We start from the raw sequence: 20629 nt of genomic DNA on the forward strand, positions 1-20629 counted from the left end.
TCAAGCAGTATCTGTGAGGGATAAAGGAACTGTTGACATTTCAGGTCGAAACCCTGCATCAGGACTGAGAGTGGAGAGGGGAAATAGCCAGTATGAAGAGGAGAGGGGGAGTGATGAGACAGAGGCCAGAAGTGATTAGCAGACTTAGGGGGAGTCATGGTGCTGAAGGATAATGGGCAGATCGAGTCAGGCAGGGGAGGGGTGGAATTGCGAGGAGTGATAGATGGAGGCAGACAAAGAAAGAGGAAGATGGAGCCAGGATGGGGAGGGAGAAGGTGGAGACAGCTGCTGGAGGGTGACAAGCAGGAACACAAAGACTATCAGGGTTGTAATCTGATAAGTAAGGAAGCTGATAATGGGATAACAATTGTTTGTTGCTCCAGACTCTAGCATCTGCCGTCTCTTGCATCTCCATGTGAACTCAATTTGCATATTGCTCTTCCGAGGGAAGTTCTTGCCTGGATGGTAGAACATGCAGGATTAATTCTACCAGCAGGGATTATTATCTTGAAGATCTGCCCTAATGGTAAACAAGTAGCAACTAACAAAAAACGAGACAGCAACTGAGTGGCACACTCCATGGAGAAAAACACAATGCCCTAAACTATTCTGAGCTCAAAACAAATGGGAACATGAAAGTACAAACAACAGAGTAGATAAAATATATTTCAGTCTCCAACTCTTTGAAAGAAAATTATATTAGATTTTACTTCTGCCAATGCCCCAGGGAATTTTTCATTGATTTAATTTCCTAAAATTTCTGCAAATTTATGAAAGTTTGGAGGGATTCTTTGGGTTTGAAATGCACCATCTAAAATTGTGGTGAAAGCACATACAAACATAACTTTAAAAAGGGAATTTGATAGAAACCTACGATGGAGAGATTTGAAAGGCTGTGGAAAAAGAGCAGAGGATAGGGATCCCTTTCAAGGAGCCAGCACAGATAAAATGGGCTGAAGGGGCTCCTCCATGCTACAATATTTTTTGATCAACAATTTAATTTCATCCTCAGCTCACCCACAACCTCCCAGCAAACCTGCCATACAACAGCAGGATGTACAGTCGCGCAGCGTGCTGTTGTCTTGGGAACCAGGCAGTGATGGGCTGTCTCCAGTTCGATACTACACCATCCAAACTCTGGAGTTACCCAATGGAAACTGGTCACTTCACTCAGCTTCTGTGAGCCATGAGTCTATCACGTATCTTGTGGACAGGTAAGTGATCATTTGGTTTTTGTTTATGAAGCTGGAGTTAAATTTTCTTCTGTTGGAAAACATATCTGCAGATAAAAAGAAGTACCTGTATTCTGCATGTATCTACCAAACTTTAGATCTCACACATCGTCATTCCTTTATCTGCTGGTTTCTCTCATCTTGATAACCTGCCCTTTTCATAAAAACTTTACACTTACTGAAACCTTCCTCAGCAATTAGCTTCTAATTGGCCTTACATTGCACCGATTTCCTCCCTACATTTTCCCACGACCCCCCCAGTTGTCCTCAATTCTTCAACCCACCCATCTCCACCCTCACCCTCTCTCCCATGAACTCCCAAACCCCACACTCGCCTTCCTTTATTCTCTTCCACTCTATTCCCCCCCTCCACCCTACTGCATCAGCACTCATAACCTCCCCAGACCTATTCCCAACCCCCTTCCGAGTTCATGAGCAGATAGTGAACTGTGTGGGAGTAATCGTACCATCCTACCAGCAGGGATAAACGTCTGGAAGATCTGCCCCACTTGAAAAAGTAAGAAAGCAACTGACCAAAACACTCCCGACAGGAAAATTTCCAGGCCTAAATTATCTTGAACTCCCAAGCATAGAAATACAAGCAACAGAGAAGAGAACCCGTCCTATTTAAAACAGCAGACTTTTAACTACCAAGACCTTCCTCAGCAATTAGTGACTAATTGGCCTTACATGAGGACAATTTAAGACACTCTCTCACAACCAGACCCGGAAGACGTGATCTTAGGGACAGACCACATTAAGCACAGCATTACTTATTGTGCTAACCTCAGACCACCCGCGAAGAGAGCCATAAAATATCACCCGTTGTGTTAATTATACTAATGTTTTTAATGTTGCACCTTCCTGACATGGATGTAAACCTAGGTTTGCCCTAAGTGACTAAATCAGGAAAGCTGCAGTCAGGGGTTATTTTGTTGTAATTACTGACACTTATTAACAAATGTGACCTGCTCCTCTAAATATTTCTAGTCACAGATGCACACATTCAACTTCTCCTTCCATTCTGCTCATTACTATTGCATCCTAATGCCGTTCTAAATTCTGGTTTGAAAGGAATAATCCTTTTCCTTATTAATGGTAGCTTTCAGCCTGGTTCTGCAATGACATGTAAGGAATTGTTAGGCTTCAAGCATGGCTGCAAGATTGCTTCAGAGCAGCTGGTTCATTCCAAATCCATTACACAAATTGCACCCTTATCTCTAACCATGATCTGAGACCAAATAATGTACCGGATAATCAACTTGTTTAAAATGTCATTGTTTGGCAATCTTGTTGATTTCCCTACCATTGTAACTTTCCCCAAGACAACTTAACACTTTGTACATCTAAACTATGTAGAAGTAAATATTTGTCTTTAGTTGGATGTTCTAAGCATGCAGTGAAGTGCATAAGCATGTAGTGGTTCAATGGAACTGGCTATCAGGAGCAGAGTTCAACACTTACATGCTATTATATTGTTCCCTTAGCACAAACACCCAAAGCAAATTCCTTCTACATAAACTTTTAAAATAAGGATAAGGAAAGGATAAGAAGAACAGTTACTATTATAAGGAACAGAAAAGGATAGAAAAAGATTAAAACAATTAGAATCAATAGCAGCTAAAGTCAAAGTCGAGTTTATTGTCATAGGTACAAATACATGTATGCACAAGTGCAATGAAAAACTTACTTGGAGCAGCATCACAGGAACAAAGCATCACGTAAGCAGCATTCACAAGAAAAATACAAATTAAACAGGTTTTAACTAGAAAGAAATGTTAAGATTTAAAAGATTCAAAATCATCAGCACCTTGCCCAGCTGTTTGCATTTAATATATCTGGACATATGTGACACATTTGAAATAAATCAAATAGCAGGACTGAAAATAAAAGCAAATTTGCAGACTACAGAAAAGAAGATGCATTGTTGATGTGTAAATCTGTTTATTTTAATGTTTATGTTTGCATTCAAATCATGATTTAATCAGTACTGCATTAAATTAAGCATTACTTAGAAGTCAAAAATATGTCTGATTCAGACTGAGTAGCTGAAAGGTAGATATGACATTTGAGTACATGAAAGCTACTTTCTTTAAGTACCCATGATATGAAATGATAATTTTAAAAAATAATCAGAATGGTTGCTAAAGATAAATAAAAGGGCTGAGTTGCTATTTTTCTTTTTTTCAACTTTCTCTGCTCCCTTCCCCCAGAAGTCATTTTGATCAGCTTCCACAACCCCTGGCTACCACCTGGTACCTCAGCAGTGACCACTCGTTATTCGTGGCTCTGAATAGTGAGAAGTCAGTTGGAGTCTATTCAAGTATCTGGGGCAGCAGAGCCAAGCACAATCTTTTCATTCCAGTTGACATGGATACACTTTCAGTGGATAATAGTTAATAGAATTAGGAGTGGAAAGCCTGATTAATGTGTTCCCAAGCTAGATGCACAGAGGCTGGTGGTGGCAGTCCTGCAGAAGTCAGCCGGTTAATAATATGTAATGGAAACTAAGCCCTTCTGGTTGTAACTAAAACAAACAGAAGCACTTGAATTGCCACATCAGTTATATAAACAGAACTAAAAGGATCAGGCACGTGTGGGGGAAAAAAGAGATGAGTGATAAATCCTTCATAACTCTTGCATTCCAAAATCAGATGTAAGCCAATCACATTCATACTGTCAGCACAGGACACAATACATGTATTTCCATATTTCCTTATGACATGGACAGGGGCCATTTGGCCCATTGAGTCTGAGCTGTTGAGTATTATCAATATGGGAGAACTAGTTTTCTAAGACCAAAACTGGAAAAAAAATCAAGCAAGTTTGTGTAAAGGTAGATCATGCTCTGAGCAGATTAACATGCAGCAAACTCCATGAATTTCAAATAATGTTCAGCCAATGAGAAGCTGGGAATATCCTTGCACAGAAAACAATGTGGGTTCAGTACTCACCAAGATCTACGTCGTGGATCTTCATTAAAGTATGCTGTTCAGAGAATGTACAAAAAAAAGCAACAAAGTAAGTAAAAGGTCTAAAAGAGTATCAACATCTGTTGACAAGTAAGACAGCCAAAATTTATATTTATATTATTTTTGAAAGGGGAAGATACATAATTAACAATTTCTATGGACAAGAAATTTTGGGTGAAGTTTTCATTATTGAAGGGAAAAAAGCTTTATATAGCATTTTGTCACAAACCTTTCAGGACTTCCCAAAGCATATTACAACCAATACAATATTTTTCAAGTATAGTTACTGTTGTCACTCCAAAAGAATTTTAATTTAACTAATCGAACCCTAGTGACATCACATCTGGTCATGTTTTGCAGACTAAAACCTTTCACTTCTTACAAGTTCCGTGTGAAAGCAACTAATGACATTGGTGACAGTGAATATAGTGAGGAGTCTGATTCTGTCACAACGCTGCAGGCAGGTGAGTTTCGGGTTAAACCAAAAGGTCAGGGCAGGAAATACAAAGAGTTTTATGTTTCTGGTGATTTTTTTTTGTCCAACTATTTCAAAGGGGGGTTATTCAAGGAAATGTTTTCAGTGAAATGCCAAATGAATGTAATTCCTGAGTTAGTATTGGATAGTAATCGAGTGTCCCCAGATTGCAACTGATTCTTAATGTTTTCAAATAGGTCCTTTACTGGAATGCGCTCTGAAATTTCTGTTTCCTCTGCACCAACAACTGGTGCTGAAGAAGATTCCCTCAATCTCTGAATCAGACATTGTTTGAATACCACCTCATGCTTAATCTAAGATGGTATTCCAGTAGAGAACAGAGAATGTTGCATTTTACCAATTATCTATTAATCCAAGGTCTAATGTAGCTTTTGGGTTTGTCCGTGGGAAAGGTGGAAACAAATTTAATTTCTTCCATTATTGTAATCTATTTAACGTTTAATGAGTATGCCTGCTCAGAGTTCACTGATTTACATGCTTGTGAGTCTGAGCAGCAGATCCACAAAGAATCCACCAGCAAAAATCCCCCCACACCACACCACCACCTCCCCCCCCCATGATGAGTCATCGGAAGCTACTTTCAAATGTATTTCATTTAACAGTGCTGCTACCTACTCCATTGCAACACTATGTTACTACATTTCACTTGAAAATGCAATCACGTTTCCAAAATAATGTTTACTCACACCTCCTAGCCCCAGCTGCAAAATCTAGCTTTACTTTTTGAACTTCCTAGCTGTCTTTACATTAGAGCTCTGCAGCCAGGGACTTCCTTAAACTTGGCATTAAATCTGTTTAACGACTTCAGCTACCACTTGCCATCTCAATTTATTTTGCCTTCCTTCCCACTTTCTTATTCAACTGGCCTCCCTTGACCTGTTCCTCTCTGTAAACATCTCATGTGTATTCATGGCTACTCCCTCAATCTTGCAACCACGCAGGACTTCTCTATTCCCACTGTCTCATTCACAAATGTGTAGGTACAATGGCGTAATGATAAATTACTAGTCTGTAGAGACCTTGGCCAATAATCCAAGGTACAAATTTAAATCTAGCCAGGACAACAGAGGTATTTAAATTCATGTCATGAAATAAGTTTTGACCTTGAAAAGGCCCACTACTCACATCAACCTCCCACATTTGAAAAATCTTTCTGAGTGCACCTCAGAATTGATGTTGATTTGCACCTGATTGTGTTGACGTGAAGTCTGTTTGAGATGTCATCCTGTTCAGAATGAATGCAAGTTATTGTAGTTACGTAGCATGTCTTGCAAAAAGGTAGCTGTAAACTGTTGGTAAACCTATAAACCTGTTATCAGCCATACTGCCAGCTATATCCTCTGGCAGCAACGAGGTTGACCACATAACTGATCAATGCAAGCAATAATATCTGTGCCTTGTATTCCTTCTTTCAGGGTGTTCTGTGATCAGAGATTTTAAAAAAGGTGATAAATAGCTTTTATACAATTGGTACAATTATATTTGCATCCCCAGTTACTGATGTTGATCATTTTACAATATTCCGTAGCCCTTCTGGTTGAAGGGGACTTACTCATGAGAAAGACAGTGCTCATGAATTATGCACATCTGCATTGAAGGAAGCACAATGAAAGTACTTCAATGCTCTTGGCACAGTGCCTCTGCAGGGGACGGATGAATTTATTCTGATCTCAGACAAAGAAGAAGATAAAGAGTTTTTTTTGATTGGGCAAGCTGTTACTTTTCCAAGTATTGTGCAAATGACACGGTGTTACATTGGAATAAGGTACCCATAGTAGTGAGCGAAATGCATTTGAAAATAGTTTCAAATGACTCATCATTAGCATCATAGGGAGGAATCTTTGTTGGTGCACTCTTGTTTGTGGTGGGTCTGTTTCCACGAGTCACAGATAGATCAGGGAGCGAACTCTCAGCAAGCATATTTATTAAATTTAAATTAGATTACACTGGATGAAAAAGTCAAATTTGATCCTATTTTTCTTCTTTGCCAACCCTGGATAGGGATAAGACCTTGGTTTAATTGGTCATCAGTAAGATTCCACATTCTCTGTTTACTGCTCCTGTTACTTCTCACAGCACATTCAGTTGAAGCACAGTTGGTCTTTTTACCACTTTTGTTGTTTTTTAACCAGATTAGAATTTGCAAACGTGCAGCCAGTTGACAAAGTGGAATCATTAGCTGTGGCTCAAAGTACATTATTTAAACTTGTGCTGCAGTATTCCTAGGACCAGTTTGTTGAATTTCATTTTTATTTTGCTCCCTGGAGGAAGTATTCAACAATAATGGTGAAAGGGCATAATTCAAACACTTTATTTTCATGGTTATTGAATAGTTAACATTCCAGCACAAGCTGAGCAAAATCAGATATTGAAAAGCAGCCTTTGTTGCTGTATTTAACTGTGCAGTTATCTGCATAAGCCTTTATTTAGAAAATGCAGTCAGAATGCTTTTTCAAAATATGAATTCTTGTGGAGTTGTAGGATACAGTTTTAGAAGATAATGGAATTTACTGCTGCAGTTTGAATATGGGTGAAAAAGGGTGAAAAGTTAGTAGTACTTTGGACTGAAATACAAATGTGTTTTGGCATTCATGCAGGAAATGTTTCAGGCCATGACTGCGTAAACTGTGATAAAAATGCATAATCTGGCCCAAAAAATGAATTGCAGAGGAATTCAAAGATTTAAGATCAGATGCAAGATTCAAATAAGTGTTACCATGAAATATTTTTAAAACTTCCTACACATTTCAAATATTCAGTTACTATTATTTATTTGACAAGTGACAGTCTCTTTCATTTATTTGGGGTGAACTTTTTTCATCAAGGCATTTGTAAAAGGAGTTCTAGTATTGCCCAATGTATTTGATAAAGCAAAGTTTCTTTCTTCGGTAATGTTGATAACTGTCCCTGATCAGAGGTGTGAGTTCCATTTTCAGGGGAGCAGAGGTGAGGCAGTATCCTGTTCTCCTTGCACAGATTCTTGCAGCTCTTCTGGCAGAAACTGGAGAGCAGTTTGGCTGCTTATCCTGTCAATCAAAGAACAGTGTAACATGCAAAAGAACCTAAAGAGGAAGAGAAAAAAAGAAATAGGAAACAGGAATTGTTCACTCAAGCATTGTGCAAATTCTGTTTAATTTAGCTGTGTTTGGTATTTTGTTACTATACTAGAAAAAGGGAAAGGAGGAACAATGTTTTATCTCCACACTGGAGGTTACTAAATTTAAGACCCAGCAAAACATGAATGAAGTAAGCTCTGTTAAATAGGTCATATATATTGGTATTGGTATTGGTTTATTATTGTCACTTGTACCGAGGTACAGTGAACAACTTGTCTTGCATACCGCTCGTACAGGTCAATTCATTACACAGTGCAGATACATTGAGTTAGTACAGAGTGCGTTGAGGTAGTACAGGTAAAAAAAACAATAACAGAGTATAGAGTAAAGTGTCACAGCTACAGGAAAGTGCAGTGCAAGCAGACAATAAGGTGCAAGGTCACAACAGAGTAGATTGTGAGGTCAAGAGTCTATCTCAATGTATAAGGGAACCGTTCAATAGTCTTATCACAGTGGGATAGAACCTGTCCTTGAGCCTGGTGGTATGTGCCCTCAGGCTCCTGTATCTTCTGCCTGATGGGAGAGGAGAGAAGAGAGAATGACCTGGGTGGGTGGGATCTTTGATTATGCTGGCTGCTTCACCAAGGCAATGAGAGGTATAGACAAGAGTCCATGGAGGGGAGGCTGGTTTCCGTGATGCACTGGACTGTGTCCACAACTCTCTGCAGTTTCTTGTGGTCCTGGGCAGAGCAGTTGCCATACCAAGCCATGATGCATCCAGATAGGATGCTTTCTATGGTGCATCAATAAAAAGTTGATGAGTGTCAAAGGGGACATGCCAAATTTCTTTAGCCTCCTGAGGAAGTAGAGGCACTGGTGAGCTTTCTTGGCTGTGGCGTCTCCCAGAAACTTGAAGCTCTCAACCCTCTCAACCTCAGCACCATTGATGTAGACAGGCACACGTACATCGCCCCCTTTCCTGAAGTCAATGACCAGCTCTTTTGTTTTGCTGAAATTGAGGGAAAGGTTGTTGTCATGACACCATATCACTAAGCTCTCTATCTCCTTCCTGTACTCCGACTCATTGTTAGTTGAGATATGGCCTACTATGGTGGTATCATCTGCAAACTTGTAGATGGAGTTAGAGCAGAATCTGGCCACACAGTCATGAGTGTATAGGGAGTAGAGTAGGGGGCTGAGGACGCAGCCCTGTGGGGCACCAGTGTTGAGAATAATCGTGCTGGAGGTATTGCTGCCTATCCTCACTGATTATGGTCTGTTGGTCAGAAAGTCAAGGATCCAGTTACAAGGGAGGTGTTGACTCCTAGGTCTCAGAGTTTGGTGATGACTTTGCTTGGATTTATAGTATTGAAGGCAGAGCTGTAGTCATTAAACAATAGTCTAACGTAGGTGTCTTTACTGTCCAGATGCTCCAGAGCTGAATGTAGGGCCAGGGAGATGGTGTCCGCTGTAGACCTGTTACGGCAGTAGGTGAATTGCAGTGGGTCGAGGTTGTCTGGGAGGCTGGTGCTGATGCGTGCCATGACCAGTGTCTCAAAGCACTTCATGATGGTGGATGTCAAAGCCACTGGTCGGTAGTCATTAAGGCATCTTACCTTGCCTTTCTTCAGTACCGGGATGATAGTGGTCTTCTTAAAACAGGTGGGAACCTGAGATTGAAGCAGGGAGAGGTTAAATATGTCTGCAAATACTCCTGCCAGCTGATTAGCACAAGATCTGAGCACATGGCCAGGGACACCATCTGGGCCAGATGCTTTCCCTGGATTCACTCTCCGCAAGACTGATCTTACGTCCTCGACAGTGACCATGGGTTCAGTGGTATTGGGGGCTGTCAGGACTTCCCTTGCACAGTTCAGGATGTACTGTTGTGACTGGTGTGAGGCTTGTTTAGGTGAAAATAAAAACCACCTGTAACTCTTTTGATAAAACCTGAACCACATGGACAAGAAGATCCTATGTTTCATTCAGCATCTGAGATGGCTTACCTTAGCTAGAGTAGCAGTTAGTTCGTCCTGGCGATCCTGAGATTAAAAATGGGAAATTAAGCCAAACGTAGCTCTGATTCACCTTCCAGTGATGCATGCTTGGTGGTACATGTATGCAGACATCAGAGAGAGAGGCATAGAGTAAAACAGCACAGAAACAGGCCCTTTGGCCCAACTCATCCATGCCAACCAAGATGCCTATCAAAGCTAGTCTCATTTGCTGCGATAGGGCAAAATTGTGGTCATCTGTAACACCTGTCAACATCCCCTATTTCTCCTCACATCCAGAGAGTGGGTGCTTAGACAAAGTGACCAGCACTGAAAAAAATGAGGCTGCAGTGATAGACATTGCCTTCAGGAGAAAAGGTGCACACAGGAATAGTGGTAATGTTATGGTGACCTAGGGCAGTGTAATTTTATGGACCTCAAATCTTTCTGCAGAAGAGATGTGTATTACAAAAAAATCTGAAGTGTTACTGGCAATGTTTCTGCATAGATCTGGGATTATTATCACAGTAATGCTGATATAAGTCTCATATTGCAGCTCCAGATGAGGCACCTGAAATTCTGTCTGTGACGCCACACACTACAACCTCCGTAATGATTCGTTGGCAGGTAAGTTAAAGAAACTTCAGGAAAACTGCCCCCATTCCACAATATAGTTTGATTCCATCAATAGTACATGGCCAGTTGAGTGTTAATTCCTGTGACTTATTGTGAAGCGAAGCCACAGGATATTTTATGAAATTAATGAAGCATAATATTTAAACTGGGCTATCTTGTGCTGCTGCACTGCACCAAAGTACAAGAGCTTTTGGTGGCTTGTCCCCTCTTCTTGCCAAAGAAATTGATCACTGACTCTATTTCCTTTCTGCAAAGCCACCAGCAGAAGAGAAGATCAATGGAATACTTTTAGGATACCGGATTCGATACCGAGAACTAGTTTACGACAACTACAGAAGCTTTACCCTTCGCAATGTGGGTAGTCCCAGTGCTAAATGGTCTGAACTTACACGTAAGTCTGTTTTGTTTTTATAGTGTAATAATATGGGCATGTAGATTACTTGTCTGTCTCCATACAATGTGGTGTTACTTTATTAGTTTGCATGGATTTTCATTTCTAATTCTACAGAAGCAAATATAGTTTGTTACAGTTCGCTAGCTCATTCCAGGGTAATTAGCACCATGGCATCTTGCAATAAATACAATTCCATTCAGTCCTGGAGCATACATCCGATTTTAAGTGGAACCAAGATGATTAACCTCCTCCTCCTCCTCTTCCATCATGATAGTAATGGCTGGTAAATTAACTGAGTTTAAGCAATCTTTCAATCAATGAAAATTATCTTGTTGGATGACCTATATTGTACAGGAAACACAGCTCTTGTGTTCATTACTTGCCATCCCAAAATATTCAAATTGATTTTTATCATGCTTCTGTTTTTTTGGAAACCAGTCGTTTGAGCCACAGAGTTAATTTAGAATAGAACATGAAAGAGAGAACATTGTGATGAACATCAGACATGGATGCAGTTCTAATTCTGTTCAGATTATTGGCATTTTAGTTGTTCTGAAAATTCAAAAGAAGTAATTAAGATTTGAGTTTACATTTAGAATAAATTGACCTATGAAATCATATTATTAAAATTGGATGAATTCTGAAAATGAAACAAAGATTCGTAAACTATCAGGAAAACTAATATAATTGGGAATTGGCGGGGGTCGGGGGGATCTCAACATTGTTTGGAGTCATACCTAACACAAAGGAAAATAATCATGGTTGTTTGAGCTCCATCATCTCAACTTTAGATGTTCATCAGGATAATTCTAGACCCAATACCTTAGCTGTTACATCAATGATTTCCTGTCCATTTCATGGTCAGAACTGGGGCTGCTCATTGAGTGTACAATGTACTGATCCATTCTTATTTTTTTTGAACAATAAAATAATATTTACTCCACTTAACAACTAGGCTGTGATTTTTTTGCTCCAACAAGGAAGAGTCTGACCACCTCCCTGTGATCTACAGCCTCCATACCATCATCCAGTCCCTAACTATCAGCTTCCTTGATTTGCTAATTACCAGCAACTCAACTCAACTGAAATGTCTTCCCATTTCCTAATGGAATAAGTTCCTCAGGGCAATATCCTAGGCTTAGCCATCACCATCAAAGGAATTCCCAAAGGAATACTTGTTGCATGAACAGCTCCTCCTTGGCAAATAAAGCCACCCGTACCTGAAAACAGAAAGATCTGGATAACATTCAGGCATCAGCTGTTTTTGGTGAGCAATATTTAAGACACTTAGTGCCATGCTATGATCACCAGCAACAAGAGCGAGCCTAACCACCTACTCTTGACAGTCAGTGGCATTATGACCATTGAGCTCTTCACCATCGACATCCTGATAGTTATTATAGATCAGAAACTGAATGGACCAGTCACTTAATAATGTGGCCATGAAAGAAGGTCAGAGGAGGGCATGTATCTTGCAATGAGACTCATCCCTTGACTCCTCAAGTGTGATGGAAAGATCTCCACTAACCTGGATGAGTACAGTTCAGCAAAACTCAGGATTTTGCACAGGTTTAGCTTGGCACTTTCATTCTAATTCTACAGAAGCAGGTGCAGTTTATTAGATTTTTAAATAGATCAGAGAGATGACAGGTTCCTCCTCCATCATGATTCTATTGGCTGAAATATGAAGTGAGCTTCAGCAGTCTTGCCAGTGACATCCACATTCTGCGAATGAAAAAATACACAACTGGTTTTGAGTAAGAATGTATTGACAAGAAAAGAGCTGCCCGAGTATTTTTAAATTGATGAAGCATTGATGAAAACAAAAGATTCTTAATATAGGAAATCATGAAGGATGAAAAAATAAACAAGTCCAAAAAAAATAATGAGTTGACGATACCCAAGTTGGGATTTCAAATGATGAAGAGTGTGGAAAGAAGGACAAATGAAGGAAGCCAGTTTTGAGATTCTAGGAAAGAATTAGCTCATGGAGAAATGTAATTTAAACATTAATTTCAATGCCATAATGATAAGGGGAGACAACTGAGAATGCATCCCAGTGTGCTTAAAGTTTAAGACAAGCAAGAAGGGGAAGCAATGTTAAAATGTGCAATAGTGTACATAAATTAGGACTAAGTTGGCATTCTTGTACAGAGGAATATAACCACGACAAGAAACATTGAAGGAAGCATTGTTTCATCTGATCCATGCAGTGGATGTTAACAACATGATTGAAATCAACATGAAAAGTTATTTCCCAGGAGTGAACATTCTTACTTTGATGAATTCAAAGTAAAATTGTAAATCTTGTTTTGCTACAGTCATACTTCAGTATGTTATTTGTCAATATTTGTGCTCAAAGGCACTCACGAATGTGACTACACACCACAATTTAGGTAAATACACAAAAATGCTTTCTGACATCCATGTTATAATCCCATTTATGGAATCTGCACTGTTGGAATAAATAATCAAATCAATCCACTTTAATCCAAAATGAGAAAATGATGAATATAACAATGCCTTGCTTCTGCTAACGTTCTTGTTGCTTTTTCAAATCTGGAATTGTCCAATATTTTTGCCCTAACCGTGTGTGCTGTGTAGCAAATCTTTAGTAACTTATAAATTCTTCAGATCGTCAGTGTCTCAGTACAGTTAACTGCACTGTAAGTTTTTTGTATTAATTGAGATGGTTGCACCTGAATATTACCTTCTTTAACACGATATATAAATGATTTGAGAAATACACAGAGGAACTGGAGCAGCTTAATAAGTCTTATTGAACACCCTGATATAAAACTGAATTCTATAATTTTGCAAACCCTACTACAGATACCACCTAATGTAGACCTTATAGTCGACAGTCATGGCTGCAAAAAAACAGAAATTTGTATTGGTTTTGCATATTATTTTTACTGAAAAGATTCATTGCTTAGAGCATCGACACCAGTTTATCATGTTGCTCATTATTTTGTAGCTATTAATCTGTTGCTTCTTTTTGCTTTTAACCACATCTGGCCATTATTCCAATAATAACTGGAGTAATTGGCAATAACCAGCACAGTGCTTTTAATGTGTTATTCAATTACACCTGCAGCTACTTAAATGAACGTTACATGAGTGATGTTTGTGTTTACTAATATTCACTGTTCGTTGTAACCTATATCTTCATGCATCACATCTCCTGTAGCAGTGTATCATGTTCGGAACCTGAGTGATTCTTCACTAGCACAATATGAGCTGGACAGTAAGTCAACTTTATTACTCTTTTTATAATGTGTACTGTTTCACTGTGTTATCTCTCCTTCCTCATTTCCAGATGCCAGTGGCCCAAGATAGGGAAGGTTCAGAGGGAAATGGGCCATACACAGCAAATGGGATTAGTGTAGATAGGCATCTTGTTGGCATGGATTAGTTTCGGAGCTGTATCACTCAATGAATCTATAAGCAGGAATAGAGTTCCATGAGTGCTTGCAACCATTTAATATCTCCTGCAAATAAATATTCCTGAAGCTTGAAGTTAAACAGCACATGATTTGCTTATGCTCCACTCTGGCATACAAGCACAATGGATAGTGAGGAGGGTTACAAACCTTGGCAAATATCATCTCTCCCTAACTGTGAGGGATGCAACCAACTTAAATTAGCTAACTGCATCTCCGCACCCTCCTGATCTTCATGGCTCAGCTTCACACTGTGTGGTACATTTATCTACAAAGTCATCGGGGACTTGTTTTGTGAAGGAGCAGGTTGAGATTTGCCTGTTTAATTGGCCAGCAAATGCTTGAATATCATTCTTTGGTATCATATTACCAGCCTTTTTCAAGGCCTATAAATTCCATTTTGCATTTTATAGGCAGGAGATGTAAGGTGCATTTTGAGGTTCTGTTGCACAAGTTAAAATGATTGGATTTGGGTTTTGGTTTGGGGTCCTTCACACAAATGAATTCAACACAACTTTTAAGTCACAATGGGATAGTTTAAATTTTTTTTATATTTTTTTTATTTACAGCGTGGTAAGAGGCCCTTCCGGCCCAACGAGTCCGCGCCGCCCATTTTAAACCCAAATTAACCTACCCGTACATCTTTAGAATGTGGGAGGAAACCGGAGCACCCGGAGGAAACCCACGCAGACACAGGAGAACGCACAAACTCCTTACAGACAGCGACGGGAATCGAACCCCGATCGCTGGCGCTGTAATAGCATCGCACTAACCGCTATGCTACCATACCGAATGCTAAGTTATATTAAATACAATTAAAGGGAATGCTGAAAGCAAAACAGCAGATCAGTTGGCATCTGTAGTGAGAACAGTTAAGTCAATGGCACAGAAATTGACATCAGCGAAGAGTCATTCACCCTCACCACTGGCCACTGAACAAAGCTTGAATATAATTTGTGTGCTTCTTCACTCACCACCCCCCCCACCCCCACGTGCAAATTTCTAGCTGAGAACTGGCTTAATTCCTTGCGGTTGTTAGATCAACTGGCCATAAGTCACCCACATGTTGCAGTTGCTGGACTACGCACATGTTCATTTTTGGTCAGCAGATAGAGCTGTCATGTCATTCTCTCACACCTCACAGTGGAATGGATGAAATTGAACAAAAGCAAGCCAAAGGATAGATTGTCTTCATACCTTGTCAGTTATGGATGATGACCAAGAAACAGAGTGAGTTTCTACTTCTCGTGAGCAAGAAATTACTTTAACAAAGTAGTGCATGATTCCTTATACAAAAAGTATTTGTGAGGATATTGTGTCCTCATGTGAAGGAGTGAAACCATTTGTAAGCAGTCGTTCACCTAACAACAACATATTTTTAATAGGTTTAGGTTATCAATACTGAGTGTAAGAATACCAGGATTGACTCTGACCTCTGGCTAATTATCATCCTTGATCTTCATTTTTAAACAGGTTCTTAGGCATATTGTACCTGGACAGGAATAGGAGGAAAATTAGCCTTGATTCCTATTTAAAATTGGCTTCTTTTCTGCCTTGTATCACTTCAGAGGACTCTGGACATAAAGCACAATTGAGAACACAAGGATGCTGTCACTGAAGTGCATTAGAATAAAAAATATTAAAAGGACCATTAAAAAAACTTGGCCTCATTTGAAAAATTCAAGTTGCTCAAAAGATCAGAAGAACTTTTAGTAGTTTGCAGGACAAATCCAAACTAGATCTTAATCCCCTGCTGATCTGATCTGTTTATCCATCACCAGACATGAACATTTGTATTTCTTTAGAGGGCGTCAATTAAATCCTGCAAAGATCACGATTAATTGCTGAGCATTAAACCTGAACATCTGAGAAACTTCATCCAGATCCTTCTGCCTTCCTGCCTGAAACCAATTGCTCTTTGTTGATAATGCATTTCCACAGGTACCATACCTTGCTCAAATGGTCACTATTTATATGTGAGACTTAACAATGACTATCAGCATGTCATGTAAAAGTGAGGTTGTCATGGCTGAGTTTGATTCTGGACTCACCTTTGTTCAAAAATCTGCACTTCCAGTGGAGATCACAAGTTAATATTCTGAAGTGGAAGCCTTGCCCATTTGTCCTTTTCTTTCAATCCAGCACTGCTGCCTGCAGCAGCTAACCCTGTACACATCAAATGTTAGCCCCAGACCATTCCTGGTTTAAGTTATTTGGATACATGTTATTTCTCCCCAAGCATGCAGAAATAATGCTAAAATTAGGTAAATGTCAATCACATGTGCATTGATATCTGGATGAAGTGAGATTTTGCCTTGCACAAGCAGGAAGATATTTTAATAGGGGATTAGAGTGGCACTTGACAACTTTTAATCTATTTTAAGCAGTACTTGACAAATTTTAATCCATCTTAATCTTTACCTTACACAATCTTTTGACCTCAGACATGGAGAACTATGTTATACTGACTCTTACCTGTTTTGTGGCTAGCTGTATGCTGGGAAACACTTTTTTATTATTTACCAATATCTAATAACTAGTATCTAACCCAAGATTGTAGAAATGTACACACTGAAGAAACAAAGCTCAATACAATAAATCCATTCCATTCTCGCTGTAAATGACACCATATAAACAAATTTGTTTGGAACAAATGTCAAGTATTAGTATTAGCTTGACAGTAGTTGGCAGTGACAGTAGCTAAAGGTGTCAATTTTGTCAGCCATTGACTTGATTACTTTGCATCACTCAGCATGCACTGAGGGTCACCAAGGTGGTCCTGTTTGAATGGCTTAGCAGATATGGGGTTTAAATCATTGTGGTTTCCAGATTGACCAGTGTGCACTCTGCAACTAACCAAATTGAAAAATTTTAAAACAGTACTGAAAATAAATTTGGGAAATATGAAATGCAATATAAAACTGAAAAAGGGAACACAATTAAGAAGCTTCCATTTCAATATTTGAACCTTTTGAATAAAATGCTAGAATTGGAAGCATGTGTGATGAAAAATATAGGAATTGTGGAAATTTAGTCCAGCAATGAAAGCTGGAAATAATTTCAACCTGCAGAATGGTGGATTCTAAGGCAAAAAAAAAGTGGAGGGTGGAGTTCTTATATGTCCAGAATAATCTGAAGGTAGAGGAATTTAAAGCTGCTCTCTGGGGAGGGGAAAAGAGTGAAGCAAGTTTACCTGCTACATATTCTGGGCTAGCTTTTCAACAGCCAGTTGTTTGTTCATTGTGTGCAAAGAGAGCAACCACTAGTCAAAAATTAGGTGCTAAAGTTAGGCGATGGGTAAAATAAAAACAGAAAATTCAGGTCAGGCAGCATCTGTGAAAAGAGAAACGGTTAACATTTTACATCCAGGACCCTTCTTCAGAACACAAGGTGGAGGGTAAGTTTTGGATATTAATGTGCTGATTTGGGGAGAACCTAAATCACCTCATTGATGCCCAACACTCACTAGAAGCATATTTTAGTTGGACTTTTAAATGAATCAGGGATTCTGTCAGCCTAAAATAAGTGCAAGGCTGCTTAAGTGTTCAAATCATGTTCCTACAACCAATCACCAATGCAAAATTCAGCGACAAATGGGAGAAACAGAATTAGTGTACCAGGACCCTCAAATGAATTTGAGTCCATTGCCAGCCCTATCACATGATCATCCCAATTTGTCCCCACCGACCCTACAACCACAGCACAGGCCTTTCCTGCTCCACTGTAGCAGAGAGCTCATCAGTGCCCTAAATTCACTGCCTTTTATTGCCTAAATCTGTTTTGGGTTTCACGAAACTGGCTTTGAGTGAGTCGGACAGCCCATCATAAAATTACATACCTTTTCCTTCCCCCACACCAGCAATTTCAAATGAAAGAAAATGACAGCATTAAGTATGACTGGATTAAATAGGTGAACAATGAATTAATAGTTAATTACATGGGATAAACACCAAAGAAACAAACTAACTTCCCCAAGTGTTTAATCTTCACTCAGGCCTTCTCCTGTCTTTTCTCATCTAAATCTATGAAAAATTGGCAGTGTGGTGACAACGAGCAGGGAAGATTTTGACTGCAGGAGAATATAGATGCTCTGATCAGTCTGGCAGGACAAGAGTCCCTTTTTCAACCAACCATTTTTACCAGGAATATGTTAGCAGAAGAGCAATGACAAAATCTCTACCTAAAGCTAAATCCAGAATACAGATTGATGCAATATGTCATGGCCCCTCTAGGGGGAACTCACATCGAGATGTTAAATGTGCTTCTTAAAACACTTAGGGTGGCATCAACAATTTAGGAATAATGGAACTGTGATCAAATTGAGATCATCTGCCAGGTTGTGCCAGCAAAGACCAGGAACTAAGTGTGAGATTTCAAGATGTTAATAGATTGGGGAGTGATTTTAAAAAAAATTAAGTTCTGGCTTCCATCAACGAAAGGTGAATAAAATAAGATGCAATATTAGGAAATTCAATACAGATAGGACATAGAAAACATGCTATGTGAAACCTTTAGAAAGAAGACAGAATAACCTTGGAAGGCACATATCAAAGTAGGTTGGACAAAGGCCACTGGAGAGAAATATAGCAAAGGATATTAATCACAATAATAACTTCTATTCAGCATTATAAGGGTGAAATGAGTGTAATAACCAGGCAAGCTATGTTTCTTTAAAAAAAATCACAACATGGAATGACTGAAGAAAAAGGGAAAGTGGTTAAATTACTTGCTGGTTAGTTTGTGGAAATTCATTAAGGATAAAGGTATTGGCTTGCTTTTTCTACTTTGATTCTGTAACTTGGAATGGAATATTTTTAAATGTGCCAAGATGTGGCCATGATAAAAAGATTATCCTATGTCTGTGTCTCATTGTGGGCAAAAGTACCTTAAAGACACAATTACTTCCTTTTTGGCATGACTTGTTTTGTGGGTAAATTATCATTACTTAATTATTATGAAACACAAGCAGGCTGTTTGGACAATTGGGTCCATGCTGGCTCCCAGAAGAGCAATCTCATTTCCCTCAAATTCATTTTCTCTTTTCTGCCCTGTCAACTTCCCCTTGATCATTTTGCCATTACCTACACAAAATTATAATACACAATTAAACCTACCAGCACAACTTGCAGTTGTGAAAGGAAATCAGAGCGCCTGGCAGAAACTCATTCAATCACAGGGAGAACATACAAACTCCACACAGACAGCACCTGAAGGCAGGATCAAACCTGTATCCTTGGAGCTGTGAGCCAGCATCAATTACTCTGCACCACCATGTTGCCAATAACTACAACAGCCAGTTTGCTCCTAGCAGGGTCCTACTAACAGTAGGACAGATGACTAGTTAGTTATTTTCTTTTTATGAAACAGCATTTGTTAGAAATTGAACCTAACTCCTGTTCCTTTCTGGAAAACATAACATCCACTTAAACCGCAAGAGTAGTCAGCTTCTGCCTAATTTGATTGCATTTTTGAGGATGTAATGTGTAGGGATGATAAGGCCAATGCATTTGATGTTGTCTACATGAATTTAGCAAGTGTTTAGCAATATCTCACATGGCAAGCTGGTCAAAAAAATAAAAGCCTGCAGGATTCAAGTGAGTGCCAAACTAGACCCAAAATTGGTTGAGCGTCAGGAAGCAAATGCTCTTGGCTTATGGACCATATGTGTGAGTGGGCGGTTATTACCAGTCGTGTTCCACAGGGCTCAATAATTAATCCTTGGCTTTTTGTAATAAATGTTCATGACCTACACCTAAATGTAGAAGGCATGCTCAAGAAGAAGTTTGCAGATGATGCAAAATAGGTAGGGTGTTGATGGTGAAGAGGAAAGATTTTGACTTCAGGAGAACAGAGGTGGTTTGGTCAGTGTGGCAGAAAAATGGCAAATGGAACTTAAGCCAGAGAAGTATGAGGTAATGCATTTAAGGAGGTGCAACAAGACAAGAGGCTACACACTAACTGGGAAGATGTTAAGTTCTGTGGAGAAACAGGGGGGCCATGGAGTTATGTCTACAGATTCTTAAAGATAGCAGGACATGTCAGTAAAATGATTAAAGTGCATGTGGAATGCTTTCCTTTATCAGTCAAAACAGAATACAAGAACAAAGCATTATGCTATAATTGGACACACTCGGTAGGCCACAGCTTGAATGGCACTTACAGTTCCAGTCACCACATAGCTCTAGACAAGGTGCAGAGGAAAGTTTCAAAGCTGTTGCATGACTAGAAGCTTTTTTCCATGAGGTAAAATCAGTTGAACCAGGATTATTTTCTTTGATGAAAGTGGAATCTGGGGGTAAATTTAATTAAGATGCATAAAATTATGAGATTCTAAATTCAAGTAAATAGGAAGGACCTTTCTCCCTGAGCAGAAGGGTCAAAAGTTAGGGACCATAGATTAAGAAAT

At 39.3% G+C, this 20629-nt stretch overlaps 1 protein-coding gene across 1 annotated transcript in view; it reads left to right on the forward strand.

Annotated features, from left to right (window-relative positions):
- sdk2b (sidekick cell adhesion molecule 2b) overlaps positions 1-20629 on the forward strand; it is a 699987-nt gene that overhangs the window by 545249 nt on the left and 134109 nt on the right. Inside the window, 5 exon segments of the mRNA XM_052032768.1 lie at positions 1013-1214; positions 4565-4668; positions 10307-10377; positions 10642-10777; positions 13971-14027. Of these exon segments, the coding sequence (XP_051888728.1) occupies positions 1013-1214; positions 4565-4668; positions 10307-10377; positions 10642-10777; positions 13971-14027 (570 nt within the window).

This window comes from Pristis pectinata, chromosome 18, assembly GCF_009764475.1.
Source record: "Pristis pectinata isolate sPriPec2 chromosome 18, sPriPec2.1.pri, whole genome shotgun sequence".
NCBI lineage: Eukaryota > Metazoa > Chordata > Chondrichthyes > Rhinopristiformes > Pristidae > Pristis > Pristis pectinata.